The sequence below is a fragment of the Apis mellifera genome, linkage group LG11 (assembly GCF_003254395.2).
Source record: "Apis mellifera strain DH4 linkage group LG11, Amel_HAv3.1, whole genome shotgun sequence".
In the NCBI taxonomy this organism is placed as follows: Eukaryota; Metazoa; Arthropoda; class Insecta; order Hymenoptera; family Apidae; genus Apis; species Apis mellifera.
Genome location: NC_037648.1, coordinates 15034572 through 15048700, shown reverse-complemented (window position 1 = coordinate 15048700; position 14129 = coordinate 15034572). Strand labels below are relative to the sequence as shown.

Below are 14129 nucleotides of genomic sequence, written 5' to 3'. Positions count from 1 at the left end.
TACTGATCTACGCCACTGAGATCTAGAGGTAATGCTGCAATAAACTCAAATGCTTTCCGCTCCTTTTACCCAGTACGGTCGAGTCTGTCAAACACGATGGTCGTTCCTTCTTTATCTGTGTCTACTCTTCACTGAGTAAACGTTAAATTTTTCCATTCCGGTGATGAACAAATTAGATTTATTAGAAAATCAATAGCGATAGAGCAAATTATCATTTACTCTAAATTATTCCAATTATTGTTTTACATCGTTTTATATTTTATCGTTATAAAAGATATTAAGCATAAGAAAAGGAAGGAAAGAAGAATGAGCCAAGGAATCGAAAAGTGGAAAAGTTAAGGAACAAGAAATGATATTGTGCGGATCAATTAAATAGAAAAATAACAAATTGTCGAAAACAGTTATCTGTTGTGGAGAAGAAAAGGATAAAGAAAGACAAGGAACGAAAAGGAGGAGACGAAAAGCTAGTGGGCGGAGATAAAGGACCAAAGGGACGAATCTTGATCATTTTCGCCCGTGGTTTTGTTCGCTGTTCTAATCGGAAGGGGAAAAAACCCGTTGGACAGGTTTTAAAGAGGGCTAGAAACTGAAATATTCGAGCCACTTAACATCGTAGATTATTATAAATTTCTAGAAACGTGAAATCGGATGGTTCATCGATTGTTCGATTTAAAAATAAAAGTTAAAAAAAAGGAAGAAGAGGAAGAAATATTGGAATTATTGTCTCGACGGATAAACGCTTGGTTCATGTTTGGGATTCAATCAATTTTGTGATTTTCGTTTGTTTCAATTAAAGTGAACACAACAAGTTGAAACGGGAGAAAATATGAAAGTGTTATTTTAAAAAAATAATGCAACGAAATGTGAGTTTAACGTATATCAAAGATTCACGTGCAATGTGAATCGAGAAAAAATTGTATATATCGAAGAAAAATGGATGCTATCTCTCTCTTTGGATGAATATTTTAATATTTTTTGAATTAAAAAAAGGAAAGAAAAACACAAATATTGATAGTGTTTTACAAAGTGCAGTGTAATTCAAACATTTCTAAATATTTATTATTTAAGTATCGTTAGTTTTCTTTTTGCCACAATGACTTCTGTTTTCTCTGAAGAAGAGTCAAAAGTTGCAAGAATAAAGCAAAAATTAATGAACGATGTACACGTGAAGGAGGAAACACGATCGTTTCTTAGCTTCTCCAGAGAGAACTTGAGTATCTCTCAATCTGACCTCGAACAAGGCTATAATAAACAACGTTTTCGACCGAACAGAAATACGATTCTAAGCGTGACGGCACTGTTAATTGCATTTCTTTGCTTGGCTCTCGAATGTTGGGAGTTTCGCTATTCTCTGATCAATGCGCGAGAGATCGAAGATTTGAAACGTAGCGTGGACAGTTTGAAACATCGTATTTTGGAAGAAGATCTACTCGACGAAGTGAAAGCTTTCGAAGAACAGGTGATGCTTTTTTATTCGCTAGTGAGTACGTAAAATCGATCAAAATCGTGTCAAAATGTCTTTTCTTATTCTTTTAAACTGAGAAATAAAAACATGATAATTTATGAATAATACAAGATTAAAATTTCAAAGAACAATATACTATTTCTTTTTTTTTTCTTTCTTTCTTTTCTTTTCGTTTCTTAACGATTCTTCTTAAAAACAAACGAAGATATTTTTAACGTTTGTTAAATTTCCAATACTAATATTGACTTTCTTCTGTTATAAAAAAAGAAAAAAAAAAAAGGTTAGGTTATCTGTCTTGAATGAAAGCTAAAGTCATGGACAAAACAAACAGGCCACGTGTTTACATGTGTATACGCGCGAGCATAAAATAGTTGGACGATATGCATTAATGTTTAATTGTAAGAATAATTTTAATAAAAAAATTTAATAACACAAATATATAATTCAATACTACTTACAATTCGATTCTCGCGCAATTACTTACGTAACGCATCGCGTAATCACCATTTATAAAATTTGATGCATACAAATTGACTATGTGTATTCCGTGATGATTAAACAATCTAATTATAAACTATAATTTCCAAGACGTTTCTATTATGTTAAGGATTATCGATTATCTTTTTTTCTTTATTCTTCAAGAAATTTATCTTTTTTTTCCTTTTGTAAACATGTGTAGCATGTTCGCAAATAAAAATTGGAATAAAAAGAAATAACAACACGTGGATGCTGACAATAATTTTTTTTTTTTTTTTTTTTTTTTGTTTATAGTTATATACCGAAGAATTCACCGATGATGATGATGATGATAACGATGAAGACGATGACGACGACGACGAGAATGCAGAGGAAGTAAATATCGATAAGGCAGATTACAATTCCAACTATGACGAGGATACGTTTTCTTTGCAAGATTATACTCCGATATTTGGCGCCAGACCATCCGATTTCCCCGATTCCTCGTCGACAATCGCCCCAGTACCTTCTCCGCCGGATCCCCCTGTTGCAGATAAAGCGTTAATGAAATCAATACCAACAGCGCGTAAGATCGGGGTCAAACAAAGCAAAGAATCGAAGAAAAATCATGATAACTCGAACCGAGACCCTAGTCGGGATAAGAATAACTTGGAAGGGGAAATGGAGGATAATAAGAATGAAACTAAGCGAAAACGAGATGTATTAAATACGAAAGACTTTTCGTTGGACTGGAAGATAACCTTAAAACGCAAACGATCGATCGATCAAAAGAATTATAGCTCCAAGAGATTACTCGTTAACAGACATTTGTTTAAAAATCATATCAAAAGAACAATTGCTTCTGATTCCACTTCTCGAGAGGTGTCAAAGGAAAAATCTGCCCAGGACGAGCAAAATATGTTAGTTGTTAATATTTTGTATCATATATTATATTGACATTGAAAAAAAAAAAAAATACCAGGATCTTTTAAATACACTTGAGAGAACGTAAGAAAAACTTGAGCATTTCCATTTCATTGTTTCTCGCAGGTCTGTTGGCATATCCAGTAGGCATCCTCCAAAGAAATATTATATTCACTCGTCTTTGAATACCACCGAGGCATCTTCTTCCATGCCTCACGACGAGTCCAACACACAAGTTGCGACGAACCGCATTAAAAAAATTCCACGCAAATTTCGGAAGAATACGAGCCATTCTCGAAAAGTAATCGCGGTCCATTACGATGGAAATAAGAATGGATATTCAGAGAAAGATATTTATGCTGGAAATGGTAGAATTCGTCATGGGAATAGCATGTTTAAAGCATGGAAACCAAGCGATTGGGTGAATAATCTTGGCATGAACGAGTATTTCAAAATGTCCAACGATGGGAGTGTTACCATTTATGAACCAGGATTGTATTTAGTTTATGCACAGATTCATTACAATGACGATCACGATGAAATTGGATTTCATCTTCAAGTGAACAATCAACCTATTCTTCAATGCATGGTAAGATAATAATTATGTTAATGTTTGAAAAATAAATGGTTTGATATCAAAATCAGAAGAGCAAAAAAAGAAATTTGATAAATATATATATATATATATATATATATATATATATATATATATATATATATATATATACAATAGAACGTTATCACGTTTCTTAACTTTATTTCGTTTAATGATATAAGTAACTAACCTAACTAACCTAAAAAAAAATTGAGATAACAGTAATTTTTCTGAGACTAGATAAAGGAATACTATTCATTGGCCAAGCTTGTTTTCATTTTTTTTATTATACAAAAAATGAATGAAATGGAAACTTTCATATTACAAATAAAACGAAACGATTATTATTGATTTTAGATCGACAATTCGGGCCATGCGCGCAACATTAGCCAAACTTGTTTCTCAGCTCAAGTGACACTTCTTAGAAAGGAAGACGTTTTAGTTTTCAAGGAGGCTAGCTCACCGAGATTCGCTATTTTCGATAAGGAGAACAGTTTCTTTGGATTAGTGAAACTTGGAGAACTGGGAAAGCATTTGAATTAATCAATTTCAATACGTATTTATCTGGAACTAATTAAAAGAAGAAACAAAGTGCTCCTCTTTTGCTATCGTAAAAAGTAATTTATTAAACATTCAATGATGTAAACAATAACATTAAAGTCGTCACTTTAATCGTTGTTGACTCGATAAAGATAGACGTTGGTCAATTTCATTAATTAAAAGACCAATCGATTCTATTCTTATCCATATAAATGCATATTGCCATTGTAAATAAAATTCCTGTAGTTTATTAATATAAACATTTTTTTAAGCCGCAGATTTTTAACAGAATCCAAAGAAAGTGAGAGTGCAAATGGAAGTAAAGTTACACCAAAAATATCGATGAAATAAATTTTGAGATTTAACATGTGATATCGCAGATTAATTTTTTTTCGCGGTATTTTCTTGCTCGTTGACTGTCAATTGGAATCAAGTCTCCAGGGCAATCCATCAGATCGACAATGAAGTTCGGTTTCAGCAGCTTTGTTGGAAAAATTGATGAAGCGCGATCCTCGAAGATTAGATTCGAATCAATGTATTTATGTTGATATTGTTGCAGAGGTTGATAAATCGTAACAATTTCTGGACAGGTCGTATCTCTGTCTATATAAGCATGGAATTTACTTTCTTCCACTGGAACTCTCACCTAATTAAAAATTATTCTAAACTAAGAAATTTAATTTATAAGAATTGAAATATTAATATTCATAATAAAAATCTAATATCTAAAATTGATGAAGAAAAATTAGAAAAATCCCAATATATCCTCTACCTGCGGTACAGCAATTTCGATCCAAGCTTTACCATACTCTCCTCGCACCAAGGCAGCAGGTAAATGTATTCTATCGGCGATCACTTTGAAAAGCAATGCTCTTTCGAAATAAGAACCGACTCGTAACATTCCCAATGGTATCACGCTGGTTTCTATGGTATCTTTGATCTCTTTCAAATGAATCTCTAATTGGTGATCCACGCATGTGATAAGAGGATCTGGTCCTGACATTTGTTGAGAAACAAATTTAGCTAACATTTGAGCACGGGACACTACATAATTGATATTTATGAATCCTTTTGTCGTTTTTGACACTCTATATTAATAAAACAGTATGACGATTATAGTTAAGTTGCATAAATGAAAAAAATTTGAATAATTTTCTTACACGTTTCTCGATTCATTAGCGATTAATTTGCATTTAAATAATTCTACATAATTATAGAGACAAGTATCACGTTGAAGAGTACCAAACTTGGTATCCAATGTTAACTTTTCTATTTCGGTCGACAAGAAAACGCCACGATTAATCATTTCTTTCGATTCTGCAAAAGAACGATTTTATACATTTTTGATTAAAAGAAAAAAAAAAATACACGTAAGTGAATAATATCTTTCACCTTCAAAATTCAATTGATTACAATCTTCTGGTTCACTGCAATTAACTACATAGATAGGTTCCAGAGGACAGAATTTGAATCGAAGGATATCATCCAATATAGGAAATCTGATAAAAATTAAAAGAAATTAAATTAAAAAAAAAAAAAAATTAAAAAACGAAAATATCTATAAATTCTAAGAATATCGTACGTGCAAACGTTTCTTCGAAGCACGTAAAAACCATCTTGAGTGATATCGTGCAATGAAAGTCGTCCAGTAAAAGCGAACTTGATCGGCAGATGTGAATCAAATAAGGCTTCTATGCAAGTGTCCCAAGAAGGAACGATTCGCGCGGTACTTCGGTTATTCAACATGCTACATCGTTTATTATTATTTTCGTAAATAATACTATTGCGTGTATTATTCGTCATAAGATAATTTTTTTTTTTTTTAAGCCTCACTAATTCAAGAATCTGGCCGAAACAAAAGCATTTGCCAGAACCGGATCCGCGCATAACAATTGAATCAATTGAGCAGCTGCGTTTCTTATTGGAATCGATTTGATGTCACATAATAGATTATATAATCTTTTGGGCCCTTCGATCTTTAGAAATTCTTGTCTTCCCTTCTCCTCTAGACACATCATGGATAGAGCTTTACAGCAGGCGATTTTGAAATCGTCCATCGATGTACAGGTTAACTATCAAATTAATCGAAGTAGTAAGTTCGTTTTTCATTTGAAAATTTGTATTGATTTTAATAAAAATTTAGAAGATTAAAATTAAAAAAGAAAATATACTTCGAAAGATGCACACATAGCCTCAATGATATCCGTGTTAATAATAATATCTCTCAATTCTTGATTCCTTGCTATTGAAATAAGGCAATCTACAGTATCGACTAAAATTTCAACTGGAACTTTTCCTATTGTTTGTTTCATCAGCCACAACAAATAATTCTAAAGGTAATATTTTTAAGATATCCTTTGTTAAAGAATAATTGCTCTAATGGATAATTAGAAAAAATCCTTGTTACCTGTCCTTGAATAGTTAAGAACTCTTCACAATTCTTTATATCACATTTCATTAATTGATTTAAAGCAAATAAAGCTGCTTGTCTAGCAGACCAGTTTAAATTGTCATTTTTCAGCACATCTGAAATGACATCGCAAATCATTACATGATTTTAAGTAAGTCCATCGAATCTACCTAGAATGTTTCTCATGCAATTGCTTGTAGTTAAATCTTTAGCTGCTTGACTGTATAGAGTCATCATACCGATACCGTGACAACTGGTTTCGTACATTTCTTGCACGTTACCAAATAACGTGTGTAACAAATAATCAATGATACCGTACATGTGCAGCATCTATCAAATAAGAAAAAAAATCTATAATTTGTATTAAGTTAAATATATAATTTTTTATGGAAAAAAGTTACAATAAAAATTGTATAAAGAAATATTAGAATTAATAATAGAAATATAAATAATTATTAAAATTCAATTAGATCTAATAAATTCATTAGGTTATGTGTATTACTTTTCTACCCCTAGATGTATGCGATAAACAAACAGCTATATCCAGAACTTGTTTAAAAAATTTCGAATGTAACGTATCTTCTATATACTTTAATATTTGTTTGATACCGCCAATATCATTGAATTGTTCGACCGTAGTGGGATTGTCACAGGCGAATCGTAGAATCAAAAGCGCATTCGCATGAAGATCTAACCACTCAATATTCTAAATTAATATATATAAATATCTCTATAAATAATATTAATAGGAAAATTCTCTTCTCTGTTGTAAGAATATTTTTTTTATCCAAAATTTTTACATCCAAAAATTTCAATAAAGCCTCAAGACCCTTAGTACGTCGAAAGTGTTCTTGCAACTGCTCATCCTGATTTCTCCGTACTAGATCGGTTACTACGTCAAGTGCGAGCGTTTGGATTTCACTGTAAGGCGAGTTAAAAAGCTCATAGACTTGTTCCAAATTAAAATCCTGAAAATTGCACATTATCTCAAATAGCAATCACAAATGCGGAAAAAATTTAACAAAATATATCGTTTAACTTTTCATCCTAATGAACCTTAGTCTCAATGATTTTCTCTGCGCCTAAAGGGTCTTGCAAAAGATTATATATAATTTGCAATGTGTTCTTCTTCACGTCAGGATCCGGTGAGTAAAGTTTTTCGAACAGGAAGTCTACATCTGAACTTTGTTTTAACAATTGTGCTACTCCAAATATATCTTTAGTTATTTCTGCTAGAATTAACAATGAAAATTCGTGCAGGAAGATATCGTTTTCATGAATCACAACCTTGATAAAATATGGAATATAATATTCTGATGATTCCAAGATGAAGTTACGAACATTAGGAATAGATATCATTTCAGCTAACAATTTTGCAGCAAATCTATATTTTATTATATAATTTTATATCGTGTATATATATATATATATATATATACAAATAATTTTTATTAAAATATTAAAATAAACCTTCGAGTAAATAAATCCTCGTGTTTAATCAATGGAATTATATTATTCACAATTTCGAGATCGAATAAAACTTCTAAATTTTCCTGAGATTTGCTGCCAAATTTTGACAAAGCTGCCGCAGCAGCCAACAAAACAGGTTTCTCTTCACATTGTAATAATAATATCGCTGTTTCAAGATTTTTGACTTCTAAATAAAGAGGATCAAATTGATTTTTCGTTTGTTGTTCACGATCCACTCGTTCTTTGCCCTTGGACACATATTTCTATACACACAAATTTTCAATACTTATAAATATTTATAAAAAATTTATTTTAATTTACATTACAGAAAAAGGAATACAAATATTTTTTATTCTTTAAATCTTACTTTTGGTTCGTTTACACGTTTTGGTCCCATGTTTTTTTATCTTTCATTAAACATTAGAATATTATTTATGGTTATCATGATTTGTAGAATTATATAATAGACATTTTTAATATCTGGAGAATTAAAATGTATGACATGAACGTTGCTGCATTTTAACTTTAATTATTAAAAATTCGAACATTGTTTGTATTTACGCTTGTTTGTAACTATACGCTTTGATATTTTTGAAAAATAATATGCAATTAAATACTTTTTAATTTAAATGCAATCATAATTGTACATATTAGTAACATTTCTCATAGAAAATAAAAATCTTATAGATTTAAATATATATAAATATATCTTCATATATATATTTATATAAATATGTATATATATCAATATATATCTCTATAATTGGATATAGTAGAATATTAAGAATATCTTAAAAGTTTTATAATATCGAAATTTGACGGCGGTAATAATGAGATCGATTTAAAAAGTTACATATGACTTCTAGTAATACTATAAACATGTAGTACGAGATGTACATATAAATATATATATATTATTAATATGTATTATATTTATCACTTTTTTTTTGTAATAAAAAGAACAAAATACTTTACTTTTTAAACTTATACAATTATTAAATTTGTCTTGATCTAATTATATTAATATTTATTATTACATAATACATATTACTATATTGTGTGGCATAGCATTCTATAATTTCATATCTATTATAGATATATAGATATATTCTTTTGAATTAAATTATCTTTCAACAACAATAAGGCCTAACAAGAAGTAATATTATTTTATAATGATAAAAATGAACATAAAAAAGTACAAAACATGTCTATCAATATATACAGTGTTATATTAATATATTAATATTATTATGGACGGATGAAATGTTTAGTAAAATCTTATAATATTACCTTAAATCATTAATATGACAATCTTTCAAGTTTCCTATGTACAAAGTGTTTTTTAATATTTCATAAATGGTAATACTAAAAAACATTTTGTATATACATGAACACATATTGTTTTTAATTTTTATCTGAATATAGTTCTTTTTAGAGAAATAAATAAGACAGCTGTAATAAAAAATATTTTAAAAATATATTATACAGCTGTTTGCGGGATACCTTGAACTAAATGTGTCTTGCTTTTACTTTTAGGTAACGAAGACTGACTCATAGCTTTGCTTAATTTAGGTTGTCCATTCGGTGAACTGGTAACAAATCCTTCCGAACGCATATCTTTCAATGAAGTATTAGAGTTACTTCTTAGCGATGGAGTCGAACTGAATTTTCGATTATGTGCTAATCGTTCTTGAAGCTTTATTTCGTTTTGTCGCGGTATTCTAGATTTGATTGGTGGCATATCACGATATTCATGAATATTTTCCTTTGAAGTACGAGTTATATTCTCGATTCCCTCCGAGGGTTCATCATCTCGTACCATCAGGATGTCTCCGCTATAGTAGTGGTCAGATTGTCTAAGCATACAAGAATACAAAAAAAATATAATAAAAAAATATAATATGATTATTTACTAATTCCAATATAAATAAAATATAAAAAATAAATTAAATTTTGATAATAAAATCAAAATGAAAAATTCTTTAATTCACAATCTATAATTAATTAATCTATCTTATTTAATACCTTTAAGACCTTTCAATATTTAAAACTGTGTAATGAAATATAAAAAGTTTATGCATTACCTGCATATAATCTAGCAGCCTTTGTCTTGCTGCATGAATTACAAGCAAAAATAGAATTAATGTATATATGTTATATTAATTTTTAATTTTCAATATTATTTTTTATAATAAATATTTATTTTTTTATTAAATCAGAACCATCACCCATCATGCATTATTAAAATAAAAATACTATCACGGGGTTGGTTCTGTTTACCTTTTCTTACCTTTTGGCATTGCGCCAAAGCATACAACATACTACAGAAAGCACAATTAATAACAGGCAGGCAGTGGAAACTGACCAAAAGGCAATTTGCAGTGGTTGTTTAGGTTCCCACCAATACTGTAATAATAAGAATAATAAGAGAAAAAATAAACAAAAGAATTTCCTAAATTTATATATAAAAAAAAATATATATAATATTCTTACTTCAGTAACTGGAGGATATGTAGGTACTAAACGACCGATAACAGTTGGTAAATATACAGACCAGAAGGCACTTTCAGTTTGTCTATAGTTCAATAAAATTGAACTATTAAAAGTAGTATTGATATTTAAATATCGTAATTGACCAGGCTTAGCAACATCAAAGTGTAATCCTAAAATTTGCGATGGTGTTGGATTTCTAAAATGAAGTAAAAGAAATATTCATTTAAGAATATTTATATATATTTAAGAATATACGTAATTAATTAAAATTAAAAATATTTTAACTTTATGTTATTTAAAAACTTACCCATACTTTGCAAAATTTGAGTATGTTTGCATAAAAAAATGACTCATATTACGATCATTGTCTGTCCACATATCTCTCTTTAAATTCCACTTCTGAGGGAAAAATTCTAAATAATATAATAATTTGGTTATTATATTATTTTTAACGAGAAGTTTTCAATTATCGTAAACTTACCAACATCCATAAACGGCGCTCCTGTTAACCAAAGAAGTTCAGTATCGTGAGAAACACTTCGCCACTGTGGTAATCTTAATGCTTCCACTGTTGTATTTAATACATATAAATATGTGGGTACATGTTTTTCTATCAACAATTTTGCCATTTTATCAAATGGAGCAACATAATGAAAGTCAGATAAAAGCTGAAAATGATAAAAAACATTATATAAATATATAATTATAAAAGTCAAAATATATATGTATATATTTTGAATAATTTACATTAATATATTGATCACGAATATGTGTAATATTTTTTGGATCTGGCCAATATGTATACATATATTTTATAGCTTCATAAACTCCTTGAGAATTTAGAGTATAATTATATTGAAGAACAAATTCCCAGATTTTTTGTTCGAACAATTCTATATCTATAATATATTGATTTCTAGCCAATGTGACATTGTTGTCTGCAATAAATTAAATATTTTTTAATTTATAAATATTTATAAATAATAAAATATTTATAAATAATAAAAATTTTAAAAAACATACATATAAGATATGCTGCTTCCTGAGTAGTTACACCAGCCATATATGCTAAATTATTTCTAAACCTACGATTCTTTATACTTTCTTCAGGTGTTTCCATAAAAAAACGCCAATCTGATGCTCTCCAATCTTCATACCAATTATCAGGTATTGTGAAATTGGTATCCAATACTGGTGCCCATGGAAACATTCCAATATGTGGCTTCAATTCAGAATTACCCAATTCAAAAAAGGATCTACCATTTTTCAAGCATTGCACCAATTTCCAACTGCTTTCTATGCTACAGCCTAACATTTCTGCATATACTCTGGATGTATTTTGTGCTCTATATTTATCTATTATAACTCCCCAGTCTGCTAATGCAGAACCTGATTGAGCTATTACTTTTGATACCATTTCTCTAGTTTTGGGTGCAACCATTAATAATCCTGCACTTACAGCTCCAGCACCAGGTCCAAAAAGAGTTATTGCATCAGGGTTACCATTAAAGGCTTTGATATTATCATATACCCATCTTAATGCCATAGCTTGATCCAAAATTCCATAATTTCCAGGACTATTTTCATCTCCTGTACTTAAAAATCCTAAAACTCCCAATCGATAGTTAATAGAAACAACTACTACATTATAAAATGCAGCTAATATATGAGCTGGAAATAAATTGCTAGCTCCATGAGAAAATTCTCCACCATGAATATAGAACATAACTGCGTATGGCTGAGCTAAACCAGAATCAATTGATGGAGTAAAAATATTCAAATACAAACAATCTTCATCTACATCTCGGATTCCTTTAGTAGCACCAGTGTATGCACTAGGCTGAGGACAGGCTGGTCCCCAATCCACAGCTTGTAATAGTTGCCAACCTTTATGAGGTCTAGGTGGTTTAAAACGTCCTTCCTTTGTAGGTGGCATAGCATAAGGAATACCAAGGAATACATTAACATGCTTTGTAACTCTTTCAACTGGTAAATTCCAAGGCCTATGTCTTGCTTGAGGACTATCATATAAATAAACTTTAAATCCTTGCACTTGTCCATAATTTGTGCTCACAGTTACATCTCTGTGTAGATTTTTAGAGTCAGGTCTTTCTCTTCCTTGAAGATCTTCTCGCCAACCACTTAACACTCCAGGTAAAGGAAATCTTGAAGTTGTGTCCTTTAAAATAACATTTTTAATTATAATCTTACTTATTAAAAATAAATAAATATATTAACATATTATATTTATTATAATACATAATTACCATTTATTCTATCTTACCTCATAAAGATATCGATTCTCCGGTGCTTTGGCATGTTCTTTGTAAACAACGTCCAAATAACTAGGACGATATCCATACCTTCTGTCTTTGTAAACATAAGTCTCGGTTCGATGATCCGGCCCATTTAGAGGCACATATACACCATCACGACTGTAATACCGACTACCCGGGGATATTTGTTCGTGACAGATTACTGTAATTGCGAAGAGACAAAGACAAAAACAGATGCGTCCAATCGATGAGTATGGAGTACCTGCAGCCATCTTGCCCGCGTGCGAGTTAGTTTTTCACACAAACAAACAAATGTATGTATACGATGTATATACATGCATAATACTTCTTTAGACAAATAGTAAACGAGAAACTCGGTCTTCCAAGAAACTCTCAATGAAGTAAGAAAAAGCGAAAGCTATTATGAAAGTAAAATCTTACTAGTACTTATATTCTTATTAAAAATATATACAGAAAAAAGAAGTCATTATAGAAATAATTGAAACACATTTCTTTTCTTTTTAAAAAAAAAAAAGGTTAAACGTTCGATTTTTGTACACGTGCGCTTACGAAATCAATGGATTGACACACGCGTAGGCCAACACCCTATAACTGTCACGTTTTAAAACTATTATTTTTTAATTAAAATTAGCAAATATTTAAATTTAATTTATATGTATATGTTATAATGCATTATAATTCACATTTAAAATATTATTTTTTTATAAATTTATCTTATATTATAAATATTTTTGTTTTTGAATATTATGTATCATCGAATGATAACTATTTGATATTACTACGAAAAAAAAGTTATGAAACAGCCAAATTATTCAAAATTAAATTCACTTATAAAACTGATTCACAATTACATCATAACAAACATAAAGTTTCGAAAATTATTTACGATAGATACTGGAATTACTGGGACTAACGTTCAAAGCGTACTGAATGATAATATTACTCTTGCGTGCAAATACACGCTGCGAAGACCATCCATGCACTAATAAATACTTGTCATATACTAAAGCGATACAGCCAGAGTAGTGATCCACAAATTTCTATAATCACCTAAGTATGCCATCGCGTGAATGGATGATTTATACTTTTATATATGATCTGTTCACTTAAGTCTTATCTAGCGATTTTATCTGAAATAGATTACATCAGTGATACTCATTATGAACAATGAGTATCTTTCAACAAATATAAATCGTTCAATGAAGTTATCGAAAAATTTTTTTTAATATTTAAATCAAATATTTTATTTTTTTGTAAATTTTAATGATTTTTAAAAATAAAAAATCAGATTATCATTGTATCATTGAAACTGACGATACATCATGAATAATGCGATAATCAATGATTTCACTGTTGTTTTTATCAATAAAAAATTCTTCCATTATGATAATCTTATACCATTTTTTATTTTCTTTCAAAAAACCGACCGATGATAATAATATGAAGATTTAGAAATATATGTTATTCGAAGCTTTTTCT

The 14129-nt window shown here is 29.7% G+C and overlaps 4 protein-coding genes across 7 annotated transcripts; 1 reads left to right on the top strand and 3 right to left on the bottom strand.

The window, feature by feature from the left end:
* Nucleotides 1-58: 58 nt before the first annotated feature.
* Nucleotides 59-4711, top strand: LOC725245 (protein eiger). 2 transcript variants are annotated; one of them, XM_016915131.2, is made up of 4 exons: nt 59-1480; nt 2237-2841; nt 2972-3434; nt 3798-4711. In XM_016915131.2, exons 1-4 carry the CDS (start codon nt 1094-1096, stop codon nt 3981-3983), a joined length of 1641 nt encoding a protein of 546 aa, XP_016770620.1. In that variant the 5' UTR covers nt 59-1093; the 3' UTR covers nt 3984-4711. The 2 variants fall into 2 exon arrangements, with proteins under 2 accessions (XP_016770620.1, XP_001121117.1); XM_001121117.5 differs by having other exon boundaries at nt 60-1459; nt 3798-4240.
* Nucleotides 4263-8257, bottom strand: LOC725288 (armadillo repeat-containing protein 3). The gene is made up of 12 exons (XM_026443705.1): nt 8228-8257; nt 7861-8123; nt 7447-7774; nt 7122-7358; nt 6561-6720; nt 6388-6506; nt 6152-6310; nt 5563-5825; nt 5373-5479; nt 5141-5297; nt 4753-5068; nt 4263-4626 (listed from the first exon to the last, which is right to left on the bottom strand). The coding sequence occupies exons 1-12, from the start codon at nt 8255-8257 to the stop codon at nt 4342-4344; spliced, it is 2424 nt and encodes an 807-aa protein (XP_026299490.1). The 3' UTR covers nt 4263-4341.
* LOC113219124 lies at nt 5945-7128 on the bottom strand. Its single transcript, XM_026443956.1, has 5 exons — nt 6893-7128; nt 6561-6720; nt 6388-6506; nt 6168-6310; nt 5945-6052 (listed from the first exon to the last, which is right to left on the bottom strand). Exons 2-5 carry the CDS (start codon nt 6718-6720, stop codon nt 6049-6051), a joined length of 426 nt encoding a protein of 141 aa, XP_026299741.1. The 5' UTR covers nt 6893-7128; the 3' UTR covers nt 5945-6048.
* Nucleotides 8258-8952: 695 nt separating the features above from the next.
* LOC413260 (neuroligin-4, Y-linked) lies at nt 8953-13326 on the bottom strand. Of its 3 annotated transcripts, XM_006566684.3 has the most exons (9): nt 12638-13326; nt 11377-12532; nt 11101-11291; nt 10835-11021; nt 10661-10766; nt 10354-10549; nt 10151-10266; nt 9945-9973; nt 9370-9716 (listed from the first exon to the last, which is right to left on the bottom strand). In XM_006566684.3, exons 1-9 carry the CDS (start codon nt 12899-12901, stop codon nt 9682-9684), a joined length of 2280 nt encoding a protein of 759 aa, XP_006566747.2. In that variant the 5' UTR covers nt 12902-13326; the 3' UTR covers nt 9370-9681. The 3 variants fall into 3 exon arrangements, with proteins under 3 accessions (XP_396706.4, XP_006566747.2, XP_016770618.2); XM_396706.6 differs by lacking the exon at nt 9945-9973 and having other exon boundaries at nt 8953-9716; nt 12638-12901; XM_016915129.2 differs by lacking the exon at nt 9945-9973 and having other exon boundaries at nt 9378-9716; nt 10141-10266.
* Nucleotides 13327-14129: the final 803 nt, after the last annotated feature.

Coding starts and splice junctions, on each gene's coding strand:
- LOC725245 (XM_016915131.2), top strand. CDS start 1,094: ATGACTTCTGTTTTCTCTGAAGAAGAGTCAAAAGTTGCAAGAATAAAG. Junction 1,481..2,236: donor TGATGCTTTTTTATTCGCTA/GTGAGTACGTAA, acceptor TTTTGTTTATAG/TTATATACCGAAGAATTCAC. Junction 3,435..3,797: donor AACCTATTCTTCAATGCATG/GTAAGATAATAA, acceptor TATTGATTTTAG/ATCGACAATTCGGGCCATGC.
- LOC113219124 (XM_026443956.1), bottom strand. CDS start 6,720: ATGCTGCACATGTACGGTATCATTGATTATTTGTTACACACGTTATTT. Junction 6,507..6,560: donor TTGCATGAGAAACATTCTAG/GTAGATTCGATG, acceptor ATGTCATTTCAG/ATGTGCTGAAAAATGACAAT. Junction 6,311..6,387: donor TCTTAACTATTCAAGGACAG/GTAACAAGGATT, acceptor TATTACCTTTAG/AATTATTTGTTGTGGCTGAT.
- LOC725288 (XM_026443705.1), bottom strand. CDS start 8,257: ATGGGACCAAAACGTGTAAACGAACCAAAA. Junction 6,721..7,121: donor TCCTATTAATATTATTTATA/GAGATATTTATA, acceptor CTTATTTGATAG/ATGCTGCACATGTACGGTAT. Junction 6,507..6,560: donor TTGCATGAGAAACATTCTAG/GTAGATTCGATG, acceptor ATGTCATTTCAG/ATGTGCTGAAAAATGACAAT.
- LOC413260 (XM_396706.6), bottom strand. CDS start 12,901: ATGGCTGCAGGTACTCCATACTCATCGATTGGACGCATCTGTTTTTGT. Junction 10,767..10,834: donor AGCGCCGTTTATGGATGTTG/GTAAGTTTACGA, acceptor TATATTATTTAG/AATTTTTCCCTCAGAAGTGG. Junction 9,717..10,150: donor CTTTGGCGCAATGCCAAAAG/GTAAGAAAAGGT, acceptor TTGTATGCTTAG/ACAATCTGACCACTACTATA.